This window comes from Dioscorea cayenensis, chromosome 5 (genome assembly GCF_009730915.1).
Source record: "Dioscorea cayenensis subsp. rotundata cultivar TDr96_F1 chromosome 5, TDr96_F1_v2_PseudoChromosome.rev07_lg8_w22 25.fasta, whole genome shotgun sequence".
NCBI classification, from domain to species: Eukaryota; Viridiplantae; Streptophyta; class Magnoliopsida; order Dioscoreales; family Dioscoreaceae; genus Dioscorea; species Dioscorea cayenensis.
In genome coordinates this window covers 19,625,903-19,649,309 of record NC_052475.1, presented here as the reverse complement: position 1 = coordinate 19,649,309, position 23,407 = coordinate 19,625,903, and the positions used below count along the sequence as shown (strand labels likewise).

Genomic DNA, 23,407 nt, shown 5'->3' with positions numbered 1-23,407 from the left:
TCATGTTGTCATTGAAAAAAGTTACTAATCAAAATAATATGGTGTTAACTATTATTCAAAGATATTCCTTTTTTACTAATATATTTTTTATAAATTAATATACATAATTTAAAAATAATTTTTTGTAATTTAATTTTTTATTTTATAAATTGAAACAAAATAATCTAATATATATGTGACAAATAAAAGCGCTTCTATTTAAGAGAATTTAAGAGTGTGCATGTGTAGGAATTAGTGCTTATGAGCCAAAAGACGATTAACAAAATAATTATTTTTAAAGAAAAATATTTATAAAAATTTATTTTTTGATACTTTGATATTTTTACATATTGATTTATATAGTTTTTTAATTTATTATATGGTCTCTTAATTTTTTATAAATTAAATATATATGTAAAATATTTTGATCCATATCCTACATCTATCTATATATAATTTTCTAACGGATGTCAAAAATAAAGAGTAGCTCAAGTGGTTTGTTTTTGTTGTTCAAGTTTAAGGTCATGGGTTCAAATCCCATGACCAACATGGTTCAAATAATAAACCATGTTGCACAGCTTATTTCTTACATGGGCTTGGCCTGGCGGGTTGGCCCGCCGGTTCTTACATGGGCTTGGCCGGCGGGTTGGCCCGCCGGTTGGACCAGCGAGCCAACCCGCCCGCCACGCGGTTGAGAAGCCCAACCCGTAACCGGTCCGTCTAGAATACGGGCGGTTGCAGATCGATAATCCGACCCGCCCGGTTCGGTGACCGAGCGGGCGGGCACGGGTTGCCGGACGGCCCGTGCCCACCTCTATTCATATACAACCTCTCCCAACCTATCTTCCCTAACAAAATCAAACCCCTTATAGGTATCCTCTAAAACACAAATTACCACACGCAACCCACTCTAATTAAGTTTCTAATTAACAAGTACAACACAAATACTAATCATATATTTAAGATCACAATAAAGAATATCATGAATAAAAGTCTCATACATCGCAACCCCACATGTCTAGTTTACCAACTAATACCACTCTTATGCAACACGCATTCTATAAATAATTATGCATATCATCCTTTTCCTTAAATCCTCCCAACTTCCTACCATCTCTTAGGCTCGAAAGTCAATACCAAATACAACAAACAAGTAAAGACAAAAATTCTCCCAACAATTAAATAGACTAAAATCATAATACTCCTAATGGGTCATTAAAGCTTGACAAGAAATCCAAAATAATTCAATTAAACTGAAAACCATACAATATTTCATAAATAGGGAGCATCAAAAGAAGTCTACTCACCAAATAGAGCTACCCCAAAACTCCCTCCTCCTCCTCTTCTTCCTTTTATTCTCCTTCTTCTAATCTAGCCTCTCAACCCTTCAAATATTTCTATTCTCTTCTTTAACATGTAACCCAGTCTTTTCTCTTATTCCTCCCTGATTAGAATCTCAAAGAAAAATAAATCATTTATGGGTCTATAATAATCTTTGCAACAATTATAATCTATAATAGCACTGTAATGGATCAAATTTAGCTATATTAATACTATGCAATAAAAACAGTTACGAGTGATAGGATTTGAGGCACTACAAATAGTATTATTGTCTTTTGACGTTCCTCGATTAGACTAGTTAAGCTTTTACCCTGCTCTTGATATTTAGACATAATTTTGTACTTTGTAGATCAAATTAAAAATTTCTATATAATTCATAAATTACTAGTGTGTTTTTAGCTATATATATATATATATATATATATGAAAAACTACTATCTTAAAAAGCCAATTTTAGTTATTATTCAATAACAAAATAGTCTTATTTTTGTTGCATGCATAGTTATGGGTATTGTATTATTCATGTTTGATGATATATTTTATTTTAGGGTTGCATTGTATAGAAATCAAATTAATGATGTAAGACATGATTATCCATATTCCTTGCACCCCAAAATAGTTCACAACCCATGATTAAAATAAGATTTTTTAATCATTATTGGTTGCCACATATTGTATTACTGTATGTGATAGAGTTGTATGCCTCATTCACAAAAGTGGAAACTTAACATTATGAGAATTTGTAGTTAACAAATCTTGAACTAGACCACTAAAGAACTCTTAGACCAAACACTGTCATGGAGAGAAAGAATTATTTTGTTACAGAAAGTCCTTATTACTTGAGAGTGTTATTAAATCTTATGTATAAATTATATTACTTTGATAGTGTAAACCGGTGATGTTTAATTGGAGGTTATATACAAACACATTGGGTTATATAATGAATACATGAAGGTTTATAGTTATCCAATATGGGATCTATCACTTTTATTATAGGAGAGAATATTTTAGATTGTGTTTCTTATGTGTTGAATGAAAATTTGACAGGTTAATTTTATAAAGTATTTTATTATATAAAATATATATTATTATACATGTTTCTTAAAAATTATTTTATGTCCAATAGTATAAAGAAATACACATATAAGTGGGGAGCAATAGTGTCATTGGTGATCTAATCATACCCACTTATATGGAATATTTATTGATAGAGTGACTAATATATAAAATATTATATTGGGGTCTCACATAAATATATCTAATCATTGGATTAAATTGCAATTTGTTGATGGACATGATTGTGATTATTAAAATTGGTATAGACTAACTTGCTAAATATCTAGAGATCACTTCTAACCTTATATGATTATTCCCTATTGTTAGGGCTAGAAGCTTAAGTTGGCATTATATGACAAACACGGAGATGATGTGACACAGACAATGGTGACATGGAAAATGAAATGACTTGGCAGACAAAGTGACAAGGATGATGAAATGGCAAAAGCACATTATGATAAAGACACAAAGGCCAAAAGATAATGTTAGGATCATATGTTTGGAGGATTTCTCTCAATGAACCATATGGAAAAAATCTATTAGGAAGACTATCTTTGGAAAGAGCATCAAGGTGAAAGAATCTCTCTTGAAGAGCAAATTTATCTTAAATATGATATAATTTATCTCCAGTAAGATCCAAGATGATAAAATCTATCTTTAATAAACTCTTTTCTTATAAGAGGTTTATTTCTAAAGAAAGGAATAATATATTGTTAGCAAGGATAAATATCATCACTTGGAGACAAGGATTGCATGGAGCTTAGTTTGATGTGAAGCTATTTGAAGATACAAACTAAGAAAGGCAAAGACAAGCCAACATGATTCTCCAGACCATAATTAGCAATACACTTTAAAGAAAAAAGATCTAAAGCTAATTATGGGTGGAACTATTTGAAGACATAATCTATTCAAGGATACAAGACATTTAAGCAAGATTTGATTGAAGATTGAAGACCCAAGCTTGGATGAATGAAGATCATGCTTGGAAGATATTGAAGATCTAAACTTGGATAAGAGGAGATCAAGTTTAGTAACAATATATTGAAGACCAATCTTGAATGAATGAAGATCAAGTTTGAAGATTTTGTGAAGACCAAACTTGGACCAAGTTTGGAAAGAAGATCGAGGAGATCTTTGCAGACCATCTTTGGTGAGATGGATTCAATTCTAGGTGGGTGTGACCTTTTGGACAAGGACTCGCTGATATGACATGAGGAAGGAGGCTAATTGCTGGTGGCAAGAGCTCGGGAGGAGTGGATTGCATCAACGTGAACTAGAGCAATTGGGTGGGTTGAAAGTGTCGTAAGCTGTGTTGCAATGGGAGCTGGAACTCAGTCAGGATCAATAGGTGGGCTGTGTTGTAAGCTCGGTTGCAACTGGAGTTACAACATCTAACTTTGGAAGGTGTCCAAGCTAAGCAACAGCGAAGAATCTAAAAGAGGAACCTTTGTTGGGATGTAGAGACGTCAATATAAAATACCCTATTTGAAGATTTAGGATGAGCCAAGAGTGAGAAACCCTAGTATATGGGTTGAGGAGAGTGGGCATCTGGCAATGCAAAGAGGGTTATTCTTTGTTATGTGTGAGAGAGAGTGAGTGTTGTAACTCTTCTTTCTTTTTCTCTTTTAGTGGATTATTTTTTCTGGGCTCAACCCCCCAGACGTAGGCAAGGTTGTACCGAACTGGGTAACCAATTTGTGTGTCTCCTTTCTCTTGCATAATAGATTGTGTGAGATCTACCTTGTTATAACCAGTTTTTACTATAGATTGAACTAGCCTATTAATATAGTTTTTTCAGCCCAATACTGTAGCGGTTTGGTTTTGTACCAGTCTGGTTCTATAACGGTCTGGTTCTATAGCAGCCCGGTCCTGTAGTTGTCTATTACTGTAGCAGTCTGTTACTGTAGTAGTACGAATTTTTTACTCTAAAAGCCTTTCTTCCTTTGTTCTTCTTCTTCCCTAGTTTGGCCGAACCCTTCTCTCATCCTAAAATTTTTTCCTGCGAGATTTTCCAGCGAACCAAGTGTCCTTTCCCTTCCTCCCTCACTCTTGAACTTGGTAAGCTTGGATTTAATGTTTTATACCGTATTTTTTTCTTGTATTTTCTTGTTTTTAGATTTTTTTAAAACCAAGATTTATCCATGGATTTAGTTGTTTATTCGCTCAAATTGAAGCTATTGACTTGTTGTTCATGTATGAGAATGTTTGTGAAGAAATTTCTTGAATTGGTGTTGTAAATTGGGAGAAAATCATAGCATAAGGGACGGTTTTACTGTAGCAAATTCGAGGTTACTGTAGCACCGCCAATCTTTAGTTGTTTCTTTGATTTTTTTGGACTAGAGTGAAGCTAAAACCCTCAGGAATTCATTGGTAACCTTTAGACCTAGCTTTGAGTTAACCCTAAGATCGTTTTAGGGTTCTTTGTTAGAAAACTTAGGGTTTTTCTTGTGCGATTTGTTTTATTTGCTAATTATTGTTGTGTTTTGTTATACTTTGGCAAGGAGAAGACTTGGCTTGAGGCAAAGATTTAGCCGAGGAGTAGCTATAGTTATTATTGAGAAAATCTTGGATGTCTCATTTGGCTTTTGATTTGTTATTGTTGGATTTGTGATTGATATATATATATATATATATATATATATATATATATATATATATATATATATATATATGAGTTTGTGAAATCCTTATTTTGTATGAAACTTTAGATTTGTTGTGGAAATTATTGATTTTGTGAAATCTAAGGCTTTGAAACTCATTTTTAAATGGTTGAAAGGAAATGGTTACCATGTTGTTTCTTGTGTGGGATTTGTAAATTAAATTGTGTTAAAAGCTTGAGCTTTCCTTGTGTTTTATCATGTCCTCGTACAATGGTCGAGGTGTTGTTGATAGATGAATTTGGATGACTTTTATACTCCGTGTGGAGTTGTGTTTATTGTGGTGACTGTATGGTGATATCCTACTGCAGTAGGCGGTCTCTACGGCCAGCTTGTTGAGGTGGCGTGATGACCAGCTGATTACTATGAGGGCCAATTCAGGTGGGAGTGTAGAGCCCTGACTGGATATTCATCGGGTAGTCGGAGTCACCAACCGGTGAACTGATGAGTTAACGTCAAGGGCATGAGTACCTTGATGGCTCTGAACCTAGCCATGGACACGGCGAAGGTTTAGAGAGTTTTCTAGACCACGTTATGCTGGGTGAGTGTTGGGTATTGTGCTTATTTATTAAAACCATGTTGTGTGGTTTTGGTGTTGTAAACCCTAGTTGGGGTAAAATGGGGTTTTTGGTATTATTATGTTATTTTAATCCTTTTGAAGACTTCTATTATATGTGTTATGTTTCTAAACTAGTATTGTTTTGGTAAAGCTTTTATTTTGATGTTTTATTATTGTTATTACTGTTGGTGTATTTCTGCTAAAGTTGTGCTAACCTCCCCTCACTGAGTAACTTGAGTTACTCATCCCTCTTTCTTCCTCCCAGTCTGTTCCAGGTAGTAGGTGTAACTGTGTGGCAGTGTACTGGGCATTTGCTACTGTTCTATCTTATGTTGTATTTCCTTCAGTTTAGTATGTTGTTGTTGTTGTTGTTGTTGTCATGGAACATATTATAAGACCTATGGATCCACTAGTGTGTAGAAAACTTTGTTGCGTGGTTTAGTATCTAAATAACTCTTAAACTTTCATGTACTAGCATTTCCTACTGTTGTTAATGTTGTTTCCTTGTGTATTTGTGAACCTCTATATTTTCTATATCCTACTGTTGTTGTTGTTGTTGTTGTTGTTACTATTGTTGAATTCCAGGTGTATTGATCAGTCTTGCGGCGTCCTGAGGATTGAGTGGCGGGGTATCCCTCCTCAGGATTGCTGCGGTGATTGTCGCGTCCCTTGGGCCTGCAGGTTGGGGCATGACATACCTCTTCAAAACTTACACCTATAAACATGTGATATGAGATTAGAGTTTTAGGGTCCATTTAATTTATTCATAAGAACAACACAAGCGGTACAATACATGACAAATGGTTGAAGTACAGTACAAATGCTTGTGTTATTCTATGTTTGATGTTTATTGGACAACACAAAATTTTTTGTGTTGTTTGGTGTTTGATTTGCAAAAATATAGAACTAAAATTTATAAATTTACTATAATGCTCTTATTCTATATTAGTTTTATAATATAAGAACATTCAACACAATACTTTTTAAAAATCCAAAGATTTGATCCAAACAAAACATAATTTAAAAATACTTTAGATCCACAACTAACAAACTCCCATTAAAATCCTAATTTAAAAAAAAACAGACAAATAAATAATGTAATCACATTGCTCTAGATAAAGAACTATAAAAATAAATCTCATCTCCATTCAAAAAGAGAAAAAAAAAAAACCTAATTACCTAGTGAAAACTAATTCCCTTTCAAATATATTAATGTAATTTTTAATTTTAGGTAGGACGATATGGTCTTTAAGTTGTCCTGTACTTCGATAAGATTTTTGTACCATACTTTTAGTGGTACAAAAAAATTAGGCAGTTGTGTTGTACTCAATCAACCGTTTGTACTGTACTCACTTTTTTATAAATCAAACAAGTAACAATTTAAGTTGTTCCGTGTTGTTATGTAAAATCTTACGTATCAAACGGACCCTTAATGAACAATTATTTTTATTACATTAGTTGCTATCATTTGTGTGTGCATGTTGGATGATATTTGTGAGGTAACCTATCCATCACATATATTCATATGTTCATATGATATGTCATTAATAATTAATTAATTATTGATTAAATATCAATAAATAGTAATTAATAGTTTTTTTATTAGAATGATTTTTTAAAACTCTAACTCATCTAACAACAATATATATCCGTATACCACATCATCATTATATAAAATTAATTTTTTAAAAATAAAATAGCTTTTGCAGCTCACATGCTTTATTAACATAATTCATCTGAAAAATGTATATATTATGTAAAAATTATTAATTTAATACTGATTAACAGAATTATTTCTGGGTCAGCAACTTATATGGTTCGGAAATTATTGTTGCTTTGGTACAGTTTCACCCAAAAATATAATACTAAAAAAAAAACACTTAAAGAAGATCTTGGAATTTTGAATATAAAATAGACGTTATTAATTGTAGAAAAAGAGAGCATAAAATAGAGTATTAAATAGACATTGGTGACAGCTAACATCCTGCAATAATAACGTGAACACAGCCAGAACATACCATGCATTATATTACATAAAAACAAAAAGAGTAACACAATCCAATTAAACACCCAATCTTTACTAATAAAAACCTATGTTAATACTTTCTCCAATTAAACCAACCATCTCCAATATACAATAGTAACCAATCAAGCCGAAGTTCCAATTCCTCGGTGTCAGATTTTAAATCAACAAAAAATAAGGTCAAAATTTGATGTAATTAGGATGTTTATTTCAAGAAAAATGATCTAAAATGAAAAAGTGAGAGATAAAGTGAAGATAAGTAACATCACTTTTATTATATGAGGTGTTAATTTGTCAAAATAAATAAATAAATAAATAAATAAATAAGCATGAGACCAAAAAAGATTTGGATATTAAGATGAAGTCTTAAAAATTCAAAACAATTTTAAAAATAGAACAATGTAAGTTTTTACAGGGTAATTAACATTCCTCCATAACAATAAAATAGTACTCTCTCCATTTTTTTAATCTGTCATGGTTAATCAAATTTCACGTACGAAGAAACTTAGTTATTTTACAAAATTTTATAAAAAATCAGTTATTTATTTAAAATTATCCTTAATTTATATCTTTATATTTCTCTCTTGTATTTAATTTTAATTAAAAAATTAACTAAAGTGTTGAGAATAATTTTAAAAATAATAATAATAAATTTTTCAAAAAATATAAATTTATAACAAATAAAAAAGAGCGGAAAGTGTTAAGGGTAAATTTATAACAAATAAAGTCGGGGATTATTTCTTAATTTTCCTCCTCTTCCCAAAACAAACATACTCAATTAAATAGATACCCAAGTAAGTCACCTCTTAAATAGATAGCCAATAATCGAATGCCACCTAAGCTACTTTCAAGATGCCAGTAAAGGCACCCAGTTAGTCGGCCACCGCTTCAATGTTTGCGGCCACTAAAGAGACCCAAAAAGTCACCCAGACTTTGACACCCGTTTGAAACGGGACCGATTCTTATATAAATATCGCGCCCCTTTCACTGCCCCACCTCTCTTTTCCGCCTCCGCCCCCAAACCGCTAGGGCTTCTCTTCTCTTCTCTTCTTCTCCTCCTCTCTCTCTCCATCGGCGCGGTGCGGCGGAGGATTCGCGAGGATGAGTGACGACAAGCAGAAGGACGGCCTTAACATCTCCGATCTTAGCGCTGCTCTCCCTGCCAACGTCCCTGGTTTGATGTTTCTCCCGGTTTTGGTGCTTTTGGTTTGTTTGATTCTTCTTGGAAGTGATTTAGCGGGTGCTTTTCAGGTCTCAGTGCGGAGGATCGGGCTGACCTCGTGAATGCTCTCAAGGTGGGTTTTTGTTTGATTTGTGGTTTTGTTTTGGTTTGCCAATGATTTGAGAAATGTTTGTGGGTTTTGATGGGGTTTTATGGGTTGTAGAACAAGCTGCATAGCCTAGCGGGGCAGCACTCGGATGTTTTGGAGAGCCTCCCGACAAAGGTCAGAAAGCGGGTTGAAGTCTTAAGGGAAATACAGGTTTGATTTTCTTTTCTTTTTCCTTGGAAATGTGTTTTTTTTATCCGATGTTTTCTATTGAATCTCTTGCTTTTGATTATTAAAGTTTGTTTTACTGATTGTTTTGGATATCTTGGTTTCTATTGTTTACCATTTGAGGTTCATTCTCTTGCTGATCAAATGCCGATGTACTTTTAGTTGTTGCTTGAAGTGATCTTCTTGTTCAATAGGTTTAGGCATTGGTGATCGGTTTGCCTTTGCCATCAATACATTTCCCTTGTTATTAATAATTTGAAATGCTCATTTACGGATTGGGTTGGGGGTTAGTAACTTTTGTTGGATTTGTCTTCGTTACATAATATAGTTGATGTGCTTGAATTTGTGGGGTCATGATTCCCTGGTTATGAATCTTTTTACTGTCCTGATGCAAGCATTCTTCCTGGTGATGATTTGTGTTTGGCAACTCTTATTGTAGTATAAGAAATTATGTTGGTTGCTTCTTGATTTTATAATATTTATATAGGAGATTCTATGTCTATATTAATTCATCTTTCCTTGTTTGTTTGTTTGTTTTTTTTGTTTTTTTTGTTTTTTTTTTGAGGCAACTTGGGTGACTGAACCTTCTGAATATTTGGTATGGCTATCATATTATGGGTGGGTCTTGTTAAAATAATTTGCATTGTCTAAGATTTGGACACGAGAGGAATAATTTCATTGGTATATTGTGGTTGTGTTTTGTTAACAAATATTTGTATGATCCAAGATGTTGGTCATTTTCACTTGTGTCTGTTGCTTTGATATATGTTGGGTTAATTTGTCACAGAAATTATGGACTGAATTTGTTAAATTTTTATTCTAGCAGTTTGTTGGTTATGAGCAATATTGAATAATGCTATAGAAAAGTTCTACCTTGTCTGGTGTAATACCTTGTTAGGGGTGTATACACAATCATCAATGTTTCTTTTGCAACTTTGGTGATGTTGATATTCTATTCTGTGGTGAATTTCACAACTTATGTTCATTTTATTTTCCTGGCTTTTTTCCCATTTACTATTGAAAAACTAAAGCTAATGATGGTTTAACAAAGTTCAGCAATCCATTGTTTGTGAATTGTATTGCCCAATTGGAGATCTTTGGTCATTCTTATAGTTTATAATCTTTGTTTTCCTCAGAGTCAACATGATGAGCTTGAAGCTAAATTTTTCGAGGAAAGAGCAGCCCTTGAAGCTAAGTACCAAAAACTTTATGAGCCATTATACACCAAGGTATCCTTGCTTTTCAGCAGTAGCCATTGCTCATATACTTTTCTTAACTGTTAAATGATGCTATATAGCCATTTATGTTGGCATTTTAAGTGTTAAATGATGCTAGATAGCCCTTTATGTTGGCATCCTACGAGGGAAACATTATTAGCTAGTTGTTTTTAGCCTTTGCTCATTCAATTTTCCTTTTTTTCTTTTTTAATGTCTTAGCGATATGAAATTGTGAATGGTGTGGTTGAAGTGGAAACTGTTAAAGGTGAAGGCACGGAAGAAGCACCTGCCGAGGAAAAAGAAACTGAAGGTTTTCATCATTAACTCATGTTGTGCACTGCCTTTTTCGTTAGTACTATATGCTTATTTTATTTTTGAATCTCAGAAAAAGGTGTGCCTGACTTTTGGCTGACTGCTATGAAGACCAATGAAGTACTGGGTGAGGAGGTCAGCAAGTGCCTGACTTTCTCCGCATTCGCGTTTGCATTTGCATGTGCATGTGCAAGTTTCATTTGATGATTACTTGTTGTTTCCTTTCCTATTGAAAATTTTGGCAATTTCATTCAGATCCAAGAACGGGATGAGGCAGCACTGAAGTATTTGAAGGATATCAAGTGGTACAGAATAGATAATCCAAAGGGTTTTAAGCTTGAATTCTTTTTTGACACCAATCCGTTTTTCAAGAATTCTGTTCTCTCCAAAACCTATCACATGATTGATGATGATGAACCTATTCTGGAGAAAGCAATTGGGTGAGTTTGTCCCCCTCGCTAGGTGAGTATCCATAACGGGTGATGTTTTAGTTAACAATATTGTTTTTGGCTTATATGCAGGACTGAGATAGAATGGCACCCTGGGAAGTGTTTAACCCAAAAGATTCTGAAAAAGAAGCCTAAGAAAGGATCAAAGAATGCCAAGCCCATTACCAAAACTGAGAATTGTGAAAGTTTCTTTAATTTCTTCAATCCACCCTCAAGTTCCAGAAGATGATGAGGATATTGATGATGAGACTGTGAGTGAATTTTTATTTCCTATGCAATAGTTTTTAGAAAGAGGAACCAATGGAAGCCTGTTGTTGGTAATTACTTATCCGCTTCTATTCATATTGTCAGGCTGAACAACTACAGAGCCAGATGGAACAAGATTATGATATTGGGTCAGCTGCTTCCCTCACCTTATCTAGAAGATGCTTGCCTACTTGTTCGTTTTAGTTCACTTGCATATATTATTGATAGTGTAATTGGATTTTGACCCTGTTGCTCGCTGTTTTACAGATCCACTATTAGGGATAAGATAATTCCTCATGCTGTTTCATGGTTTACGGGAGAGGCTGTTCAAGGAGAAGATTTTGAGGACTTGGGTGATGTTGATGAGGAAGATGGAGATGAAGAGGATGAAAATGAAGATGAGGATGAAGAAGAAGATGACGAGGATGAGGATGATGACGAAGAGGAAGTAAAAACCAGGAAGAAGGTACACTGGCTTTGCTATGTATATCTTTTCATGTGTCATTGTCCTTCAAGAAATTCCTTAGCTATAATAACAAACAATGGATTCTCATAACTGCAGAAGTCAGGTGGAACCCATGCCGCGGAGGGTCAGCCAGTTGATCGGCCCGCAGAATGCAAGCAGCAGTGACTTTGTTTAGTATGAAAAACATTGCTATTAGCGCAATTGTGCGTAGTATCGGAGGTTTTGGTGGTGAGTGAACTTGTCTGGTTCTGATTTTCCTGTTGTGTTGTATTGGGGGAAAAACCTGGACTGGGATTTGGGGACTGGAGTTTTGTTGTCCTAGTAGGCTTCTGTTAGTATATCCTATTATTGGTTATTCCTTTGCTCTTTTCCTTATTATTGTGCTATATAAATATCTCGGCTTGGTCTAAATTTCCGTGATTATTTTGGATGCCTATTTATTAAGCGAGACATAAATTGGCAGAAAATCATTTTTTTTTTATTTTTTTTATTTTTTTGGCATCCCTGTTATCCATTATTCTGTTTGACATTAAGTAAAATTGGTAAGTGCTCTTTAACCCCTTGTTTGTTTGGCTGTAAGAAAATGGGGACAGCACGAGTTTAGTGGGGCGGTGCATCTCTCTCTCGTCATCTTACATGGATAAAATTGTCCCTGTGAAAATAGTTTTTTTTTAATATAATTATTCCTGTTAAAAATATATTATCAAATATATTATCTTTGTTTATTTTAAATTTTTAGATTAGTTTAATAATAATAATAATAATAATAATAAAGTTTATATAAAATAATATATAAAAAAGATGTGTAAATAATTATTTTAAAAAAAGTATAAAAGACCCCTTCTCTGTTGTCTTGGCTTCCCCTATTCCAACTCCCACGTGCATTCCGGAGAGCAAGCCATAGTTTCACACTCGTGCATAATAAACTCATAATTGGCAAATTATACTAGAGAGTAGAGACTTTGGCCTTGGCCTGTTGATCCTGAGACAATCCACACAGGATTAGATTTTTAGCTCTTTCCGAGTAGTATTTCACTGATCCTCCATCTCAACTGCAACTGCATGGGAGTGACTCAAACCAAATCCTCGAAAATAATAAAGTTTTATAAGGTCTTTTTGGTCCGCATCATCACAGACATATCTATTTTACTTAGTCTCCTCTGAGACAGTGCCCAGATTGTCAACGCCTTGCCTTTCGTGAGGATCGAAATTTACTCAACAAGAAATTTTGCCTTAACAGTTACTGTCATTATTGATCACTACTCTAGGACTTCAATCACTGGCTACCTGGTTATTAGGTCATCAACTTCATCTTTCTATAAAATTCTTCTCTTGAATATCACCTAAAAAAAATTTCACAGTGGCCACTATTCCAGAAAATTAGCAATCTAAAGTTCCAGATTTTTATTAAATGAGAGAGAAACCCGCCATGGCAAAAATACTATAGATAGAAGATCCAGTAGGAAAACCAATGCTTCCCTTTTCTTTTTCAGTTTTATCTGAGACTTAATTATTAGTAATGAACTTACTTCAATCGTTCTCTGAACCAAAGGCAGGGTTAAGGCATTACACATGGCCTTAATTCTAATCAGATAAAAAAAAAAAGGCACCAAAATATAGGAGAACATAGGAAAAACGTAGCCATCAAGGGATTTCCCATTTATTAACAAACAAGTAGAGCATTACCTACATGCCAATTACGAAAGGCCCTAGGAAAACAATTCAATCAAGACCTTTTCTCTGTATACATGTATTCATTAGTGGAAAGAAAAATGAATCAGTTAAATAAAAAAACACAAAAAGTCATTTTACTAGGCATGCAAGCCTTCTCACCTCTATTTCCTTTAGATTGTGCTCATTTGTGAGTCGAAAAAATTTGAGGCATGATTATTACCTCCTGTTCTTGTCACAAAACCACCCCATTTCATAAATTTCTTGACTTCATCATACAAAAACCAAGATCGCAGCTGCTCCAGTACTTCTAAACATATTAGAAACTGCTCCGCTGATAAAAGGAAGCCACACCCTCCATCATATAAATCTTCTTCCAACAATCTAGTGTGTTCTTGTACATTAGTTCTTGCATCCCGGACTGCATCATCATCCTCCTTCGGACAGTGTCTAACGGGTACGATATCAATCCTGCTGAGGTAGTCACAGCCTCGCGCCACGAGCCAACGCTTTCCACAGAGGTGCTTCCTCCATCTTTGAATGATCAGAAGTAGTCATGTACTCCCTTTGCTGTGTCGAAACCACCAAAGTAAAGGCCACGGTGGACAATCATGCCGTGGAGGGAAGCAGGAAGACCTCGTAAATGCCCCGAATCCCGCTCTTTCTTGTAGATGGCACGAAGAAAGTGGCAGATTCCTCTGAATTCACGCGAGTCTGTGCTGCCAAGGTCAGCAGCGAGGCGGGTGTGGGCAATATCAAGTGGATAGATGATAACTAGTGTGGTGCAACCTGCTGCAGACCCTGCAATGAAGTTGGCAGCTGCCCCAGAAAAAATATGGGAATTCTGTGATGCTTCACCACTCCCTTTAGCATGGCCCTGTACAAATCCTGTGCCAAAAATAAAAAATAAAAAAACTCATGTTATGCACCACCCAGGTATCTTGAAAAACAAGATGTTGTGGATATAATTTAAGTTGCGTTTATTCCTAGCAATAACGCTTAAGACTTCTGGAATAAATTCTTAAAGGAAATATGCCAAAAATCACATAGAAATAGATTGATCCAATAGATCTCTGACCAGGATAACTCATACAAGTTGTTAATTGAAGTCAGTTTCATCTTTTCTCTATGTTGGCACAATAAAGGCTTATTCTATTGATACCAACTAAGGGCATGTAAACTAAACTAACGTGCAGTACGCACTATAAATCTCGGAAGGTTGCATAAAAAGTACATGGCGTACTTTCACACTTTCCATAATGTCCTATTCTAGAAGTTCATAGATACAGGTAAGCAAATAAATTAAAAGAATACAACGACAAAATTCCTTCTAGTGATCAAATGAACAAAATTCGGTTTTATAAACTAAACTAAAAATACACAAAAAAGCAACAGGCCTTCATCAACATTAATACATTATCAACATGCAAGAAAAATACCTGATATTCTCAATATACACGTATATAATAATGTAAATGAACTAAAGAGAACAACCATTGAATCACAATGCCAATAGTCCACTTTAGTGGTAAAAGCTGTACATACTATAAAGTTAGAGAAATAGAATAGAATAGAATCCCATTCATTGGCAAATAATCCTCCTCAAGATGAAATGATAGATTTTTTGGTAGATTCCCCTTTATTAAAGGTGATTGATAATAATTATCGACCATACTTCTCCCTCTTCATTTTACATCAACTAAATTAGTAAAAGTTCAACCTTTTATTGCATGCCATTCACCCCCATTAAGGTGAACATCAGCCAATAACTTGTGACGGTGATCTAGCAAACAAATTGTCAATACAGATAGATTTTTCATACCATTATTTCCATCCTTCAAGAATTCCTAGAATACAACCCCAGGCCAATAACAATAGTTTGATTCCCCAAAAAGCATATTGAAAAAAAGAACCCTCACAAGATTTGCTGGTTTCTATCAACATCAATTTAATAATAACCAAAAAGTTCTGATAAAAAAAGCTACTGTCACATGAACTATAACCAATCCAAGAGAACAAAAGAATTGATACAAAACCCTAATCTTTAATAATTCAAAGCAAAAGTTCTAATTCCATCTCACAAGATCACCACCTTTTGACCACAAACCCCACAAAATCCAAAGAAATTCTCAAACTAGTTTTCCAAGAACCAACAACAAACACCTCATAAGCATCTTAATTAACCCATGAACCAAAAAAAAGTTGACACAAACCCTAACCTTTTCCAGATTCCTTTCACAAGATCACAAACAAACAAACAAAAGAATCCAAACAAATTCCCATACAAGTCCTCTAAGAACCAAGATCAAACACCTAATACGCATTCCCAACAACCCACCCACCACCAATCCAAATTTCCAAAACACCAATCCAATGAAAACCAAACAAGAATGCCACCAATCAACAAATCAAACATCAAAAAACTCCCCAAAATCAAATCAAATCAAATCAAATACCTTGAGAGAAAAGTTCAACGCGACGGAAGGATAATACCGAAGAACACTAGTCCCATTGCCACGCCAAAGCGACATCACGCCCTCATCCCGAACAGTACGCGCGATGCAATCAAGCATACCACGGAACCTCCGACGCCGAGGTCTACCTCCAAGACCAAGCACAGAAGCGTTGCTCTCCTGCGTCTGGAGCAGCAACTTCGCGCGTTCGATCGGCGCAACAACGGTGTGCACAACACCACCCATCGCCGCTCCGGCAAGCATATCCCTCTGGAACTCGCCCGCCCATCCCTCCTCCCCATTCCTCCTCCTTCTCCTCCTCCTCCTCGTCCCTTCATCCTCGTCCTCATCTCCTCCCATTTCTTGGCCTTTCTTTGTTTTTCTTATTCCAATTTGGGAATTGGAATTAACGCTATTCCAATGGTGCTAAACCGGTATAAAAATGTTTGGTTATGTGGGGGTTTTTGTGAATATGTCCCTCATTATATGTGTATTTATAGATTGGAGGGGTAAATGACACGTGTCAGTTTATGGGGGGATTGGTGGAGGTATTAGGTTTTATTTGCTATGATGGACACGCATCTTGAGGGAATTTTAATGGATGAGATTGGATTAGATTGTTGATGATGATTAGGTGGTGACGTGTGCATGCTCAGCCCTGCTGTTTCTCTTGTAGGGGCTCTTTTTCAATTGGCACTTTTTTTCTTTTTTTATTTATTTTTTGTTCTTTTGTTTGATTTTAATTTAATTTAGTTTGAAACTTGAAAGCAACATGACATGTATGAACTAAATTATGTATATATATATTGTATAATCTTGCTTTTGATGTTTGACTCGTTAGCTTAGGATTGATTATTTCTGGTCAGAATTGAATTATGTTATTTATTAATGTTCTTAATTTGGATTGATGACGAATTGAATAAGGTTACATGTATAAATTAAAGTATAAATCTCGTTGAACTAATTGGACATGCAAACGGATTTTATAAATTAAGATTAAAGATATTTGTAATTATAATTAGTATAAATATTGAACATAAACAAAATAAAATTGTTTTGAATACTCACAATGAATTATTCGTAGCATCATTTTTTCATTAAACTGTTACCTACCGCAATTTATAACTTTAATTCATTGATAGTAAAAAAAAAAAGGTGAAAAAGCCTACTCACTAGAATCATATTGTTTAAACAGAATAATTTGATGAATTTTGACAAAAAAAAAAGAGAGAAATAAAAAAAGATGAGAAGGTTGCTTTGATCTCAAACTTGAACTTTCATTCATGATGAAGAACAGTCTGCTACAAGGTATTTAAGGCCTATACAGATCAAAAAGAATAACCAGAAAAGGAGATATGACATGCCACAAGACAAAAGAAAGCTAACATGTTAGTGTATTTCAGTTGATATTTGCGAAAATTCACAACTGTATGATCACAATGTCATGTAACAATTTCGAGAGGCATTAATACGGGTTGAATTTGCGCTTTTTGAATCATATCGTTGACTTTTGCTGGCCTTCGCCGGATCTTCCACTTCCACTGCAGGCAATTACAAGAATGACGAAGAGCAGTAAACAGACAACCGCATCATCGTAGTGTAGTCTGCTCCGACATCGATCCCGGCCAAGTTTTAGTGGTCGGGTCGATCGGCTCGACCGAGTCGAACCAAGGGTGAACCGCAATAATAATAAAATATTAAAAATATATTATAATAATTAATAATGATAAAAATAATATAACTTATATTTTTAATAATTAAAAAAACACAATTAATTAAAATGTTATTTTTAAAATTTTTATTTTTATATATATTTGTTGATTTTTAAAAAAATATTTAAAAATAGAATTAAATCTAATATTTAAAATTTTAGGTTTATATAAAATATTAAAAATAAAATATTTAAAAAGCCCTAATCATCTCCCACACTTCTCTATTGGGACTCACAAAGAAAAAAAACAAATTAAAAACATCCCCTTTTCTTGGGACTCACTAACGAGGGAATAAAAAAAACTATTTGAGTGCTCTCTCTTTCTTTCTCTTGTGTCTCTCTCTCTCATTCTTCTGGTCTAGTGGCCTTCACCGGCGTCTCTCTCTCATTTCTTCTTGTTCTTCTCCGGTTCTCCCTTGTTTCTCTCGCGCTCCCCGTCGTTGCTTGAAGTCACTCGCCATAGAAATTTTTTATGGCTGATATATGGAAAATCTCACTTTCTCCCGCCATAGAAAAATTTTTTTATAAATTTTAATTCTTTTAACCCAGTAGATCCGGCCGGGTCAACCCGTTTCCGGGTTAACCGGCCGGGTCACCGGTTTTTGGCCGGGTTACTTCAACACCGAGTCGAGGGTAGCTGGACCGGCTCATGGCTGGTTCCCGGTTTTTCGGTCGAGCAGCGGTCGGTCCAGTTTGGCTACAACACCGACCGCAATTAGGATCAGCTGACAATTTTGACATTTCCGAGATCTACATGTAAAATGTAGTTGGGCTTGAGAATCACAAACAATCATCAAAATTCGAAATTGAAGATTAATGAATACAGGTTGGACAATAAAATACAATGTGTCACAATTGGCCTGATGTAAATATGACACAAAATAGAATGAAGAAAATCTTTCATTTGTTTATCAGCATGTTATTCAAGGTGAGAAATGAAGCCATGACACCTAGCTTTAAAAGTGACATGCAATCTTAAAAAAGTGAGCCATGACACCCAGCTTAATCATTTGTTATAGAAAGAAGAAAATCTTTCATTTGACGGCTTGCAATCTTAAAAAAGAAATAAATAAATAAAAGTGAGCCATGACACCAGCTTAATAGAACTGTCAACTAACATGCATTTGGAAAGTGGTCATCACTTATCAGCTAAGATTATTGGCACCAATGGAGTACCTGGTGCAGCATAACTCCAGTCAAGCATTGGCTGAAGCATATACAACAACTTAATATTGCAGGAGTGGCATGCATCTCAAGCAGGAAATAAATACATGAGCAACTCACCAAAACCACTTGTCTATTTATGTTCACAATTTATCATACCTGCACATATTGTCCATTTGGGAAGGACAATTTGGTGGCAGAGGACCTTTCTGTGTATTAGGTCCTATTGCACCTTTCTTTACAGTTTGAGCTTTTCCAAGGTCGCACTCAAGGACTCGACATGTCATTAAACCAGTAAAGTGGCATACAAGGGTGAACCACAGCCAATACCAGAAGAGTAAATAGAATATTTATGGATAAAATATTTTTACCATCTAGATGGTATCTCTCAGAATTCCGTAATGCTTTCTTGGCTGCTGACCGCTCACTAAAATGCACAAAACCATATTCACACTATGGAGTTGGAAGGTCCACAGTATTGATTTTTCCGTGGTGCTCAAATAGCCTTCTCAATTGATCTTCAGTCACATTATTAGGTAAGTTTTTTACATAAATTGAATTCACCTGGAAAAATAAACAAAGGTCAATGCAAGCCAAAAGTTCTGGAAAACTCCACTTTAACATATAAACACATCACAAAATGGAGAGTCAAAAGTAATCAAAAAGACATTGTAGAACCTGAGAAGCTGAAGGATTATAGTAAGTCACCGTAGGCGCATTACCATCCAGTTTGAATGTTGGATCAGACATTTTCTCTTTAGAATATTTTGCACGATCATGGTCACGATACTCAACAAAAGCAAAATGCTTATTACAGCCACGATATGTATTCTTTATCATAGAACAGTCAAGAATGAAAACAAACACAATGTGTGAATCAGAAAAAGGTGAGTAACACAATTATTTCATAGTTAATGCAATATCCTGGGAGATAGGTGTCTGCAGTTTACCATCACCAAATCCACTTTAGTGACTCCAACACCTATCGCTTCCACCATTTCTCTCAGAACATCTTCTGTCCAGTGTTTAGGAATATTACCAATGAATAAGCAATGTTGTTTTTCTTGAGCTCTTGAGCACGTTACTTTCTTTCCCTGAGACCAAAGAAAAGCCTCAAACAAAAAGAATCTGAAGGCTGAGCTCTATAAGAATAAGCACCTAAATATTTTCTCTATCATATTATCCAGATCTGCTTGTTTCATTTTTCTAGGTAAGACCAAACATCTCTGAAAAATAAGCAACAGCCAATATCTACCTCCTCTTTAGATTCATTTGGTTGTACAGGTTCTGCTGGTTTAACAGATTCAGCTTGCTTAACAGAAGCAGCTCGGTCCTTTCTACTACGCATCTTCTAATCCAGAAAAACTCTTGCAAGGAAACTGCAATAGGGGCACAGAAGCCAGAAGCATTTGGAGATGGAAACAAACATATTTGGAAAGGAAGGGAAAAGTCGAGACCCCCAAAAGAGTTCCAGCGTAAGAATGGTGATTCGAACCAAGCCATAGCTTCGGGTCGAAGGAGAATCAATAAGCAAGAATCTCTGTGGGGTGATAGCAGAGCAGTAAAAATTGAGATGAGCAAGATAGATTTTCATAATGACAATTAAGAGCACAACACTCAATATGTGCCATCAATTAAGAGATCAGTTTCATGAGGCATAGCATCAGCCTGAAGCACAGATATTGTCAAAAATACAGTTTATGGTGTTATTGCATTACCAAAATTTAGATCCATAAATCAAAAATTTATAGAAAGCAAACAAAATGAGAAATACTAAATAGAAAGAGTATACAGTAAAATGAAGAGCCAATAATACTGTCAAATCAAACTATACATACATGAGATACAACAAACAGTATCTATGAGCCAAAAAATGGATAAAAGACATCATAGAATCACAAAGTAACAGTGAAGCAAGAGCTCTACAGCTTGGATGCTAAAAAATGCAAATCAATGCTATCAAGATATGAAGGAGCCCCACCAATATTGAAATTTTTAATCTAAAACAAGGAACAATTTGCTGCAAACTGAGTTCCAAGAACTGAAATTTTTGACAATAGAAACAAGAATTTAATTTTATGAATTTTATCCACTGAAAAAAGTTGACCAACGTTATATTTAGGCACTATAGATAAACACCTTCAATCCAAAAGACCTGACAACCTAAATAGGAAAAAGAAAAGAAACAAAAGAAAAAGTTAATGAGGGTCTAGATTATTCATATTGAAGGAAATTACAGGACAGCCTTTTCTAAAATAGATCATTTTCTTAGCTTCTTTTCTGTTTCCCAGTGCCAAAACACACTCTAAAGCAGTTTTAGCCCATGAACAGCATGAAATCCTTCAAAATCACCGAAAATTCACACCTCTTAAAAAAATATCAGGAAATAGATGGGAAACTCCTAATTCAACAAAAACAAAATCAAGAAAAAAAATCACCAAATAGATGAAAATCCAAAAAACAGAGAAATAAAAAGGCAAACAAGTAGTTTGGATCTAAGAAAATCAAATGACATCCATTTTCTAGAAAAACATCAATTTCTTAGCCTTCCTTTCTGTTTCCCCGCATTCCAAACACACTTTGAGGCAATTTTAGGCGACGAACAGCATGAAATCCTTAAAAATCATAAAAAATTCACACATTTCTCAAGAAAACACTGGGAAAATGATGGGAAAAATCGTAATTGAAGAAAACTCAAGAAATCATCAACAGAATAGATGCAAATCCACACAAACATTCAAATGATTCCAAGAAACCCGAAGATATCTGAACCAATCATCAAGAAAGAAAGAATCGAGAGCGAGAGCATACCAGCGAAGCTGCGAGAGTTCGACGTCGACCAGAAATCACACCTGATGTGGTTTCGTTATACGAATGTTGAGAAAACACTTCGTTGTATGCTTTCAAAAGAGAGAAATTTGCATAAAAGCCCTGCGTTTTATTTATATATATTAACAAGCTAAATCATAAAATTATTTATCCCATTATCCTTTTTAAAAATATAATAAAAAAATACATATATATATATATATATATATATATTTATAATACGCATGATGCGGAAGACATGTCCCTGGGTCGGGCCACATTCATAATTAATAAAATTTGAGCTTGCTCAAGTCCGGCCTTACCCAGTAATACAAGTCTTCATTTTTACCAAAGTATGCCTAAAGGGTATGCCTAAATTTTATAGCATTTAACCAAGATCCGTCAAATAGATTTTTTCATCAAATAATAGATAATTTATAAAAAAAATTAACAATAATATTAATTTGTGAACACTACCCAATATTATTCTACAAAATAAATTAAAATCAAAATACCAAATATACATTTTTGTTCAATTACAATAACTAAATTTAAACTCTTATAACCCATTTTTAAAACTAAATAAATCAAACTGGGTCGGCCGGGCATTTAACAATAAAAACCAGACGAGGTCTTTTTTAGAAACGGGTTTCATATTTTGTCCAATCCTAGTCATCGAGCCTCATATATTTGTTCAAATTCTCTCAATTTTCGAGCGAGCCTTTGGACTTTAGCGAGTAGCCCAGCCCTTGGACAGGTCTATGTAGAATCAACAAGTTTTTTTTATATATAAAATTTGATCCAGGGAGAAACTTTTTAGAGGAGATATTTTAAAAATGAAATTTTATTTTTATGAAAATAATAAATGTTTATTATAAGTACAAATTAATTATTTTTATTTCAAAATTTTTTTGGTTGAGGGAATAATTCTTATCCCTAATAAAATATGGGGTAATTATCGCCAATAACATCCAATAAAAGAACTCCCTACCCCTTATTAAATGCAAGCATAGGGTTAATATAATTCATACAGTTTGTCAACTGTCCAAATGCAAAATAATCTCACTAGATATATATTTAAGAAACTCATTTTTTTTTTTAATATTATGATCAGATGTTGAATTTGATTTATGTCTATCATTTTGTTAATCCTCAATAGTGATGTGAGTATTGATACAACAAACTCTTGTAAAACATCACTTGACTTTTAGCAAAGAAAATAAAAACAAAAAGAATCAAAATAGCCTTAAATATTTTGAACATAAATGAAGAAAATCACATAAAATATAACTCATTTTTACCGGTAAAAAATACACTATATTAAACAAATAAATATCTACCAATTGATAATAAAAAAAAATACAGAGATGTATTAGTGAGTAATAAAACTAACTTCATTCCAATCGCATCTGACTAGTAAACCAGTTTCAATAGATCAAATCCAATTCAAATCTTTTAAATCAAAATTTTCAGTCTAACAAAGAATATGATGTTGCGGATACCAATGGTTATCATCAATCAATGTTATTTTGCATTAATTATATGCATTTGCTATCCATTCTTCATTTGCTTGAAACACTCACCATAATTTGGTCACACAATTACCATCCTGCATTTGTTGACACAAATCCTCAAGGATTCCACAAAATGTAGGAAATATACTACTGAATAGCATGCAAATGCTACAAACTATAATATGCAAAACACAAATTACAATAATAATTCAAAAATAACAGTTAGAAATTTCCACCGTAGGCGGCGAAAAACATCGCCCTAACGATGAATCGGGCTCTCGCAGT

General features: G+C 34.3%; 2 protein-coding genes and 1 pseudogene across 2 annotated transcripts; 1 reads left to right on the top strand and 2 right to left on the bottom strand.

Annotated features, from left to right (window-relative positions):
- Positions 1 to 8,614: 8,614 nt before the first annotated feature.
- On the top strand, positions 8,615 to 12,235 carry LOC120261342 (nucleosome assembly protein 1;2-like). The gene is given in 12 exon segments (XM_039269204.1): positions 8,615 to 8,789; positions 8,867 to 8,910; positions 9,001 to 9,096; positions 10,248 to 10,340; positions 10,548 to 10,638; positions 10,714 to 10,775; positions 10,896 to 11,080; positions 11,162 to 11,297; positions 11,299 to 11,340; positions 11,441 to 11,484; positions 11,603 to 11,801; positions 11,898 to 12,235. Coding segments are annotated over 12 exon segments (1,134 nt in total). The 5' UTR covers positions 8,615 to 8,716; the 3' UTR covers positions 11,967 to 12,235.
- Positions 12,236 to 13,430: 1,195 nt separating this feature from the next.
- Positions 13,431 to 16,374, bottom strand: LOC120261343 (annotated as a pseudogene).
- Positions 16,375 to 18,344: 1,970 nt separating this feature from the next.
- LOC120261344 (heterogeneous nuclear ribonucleoprotein Q-like) lies at positions 18,345 to 21,733 on the bottom strand. Its single transcript, XM_039269205.1, has 6 exons — positions 21,612 to 21,733; positions 20,056 to 20,468; positions 19,751 to 19,894; positions 19,479 to 19,631; positions 18,960 to 19,364; positions 18,345 to 18,386 (listed from the first exon to the last, which is right to left on the bottom strand). Exons 2-5 carry the CDS (start codon positions 20,146 to 20,148, stop codon positions 19,254 to 19,256), a joined length of 501 nt encoding a protein of 166 aa, XP_039125139.1. The 5' UTR covers positions 20,149 to 20,468; positions 21,612 to 21,733; the 3' UTR covers positions 18,345 to 18,386; positions 18,960 to 19,253.
- Between the last annotated feature and the right edge of the window lie 1,674 nt (positions 21,734 to 23,407).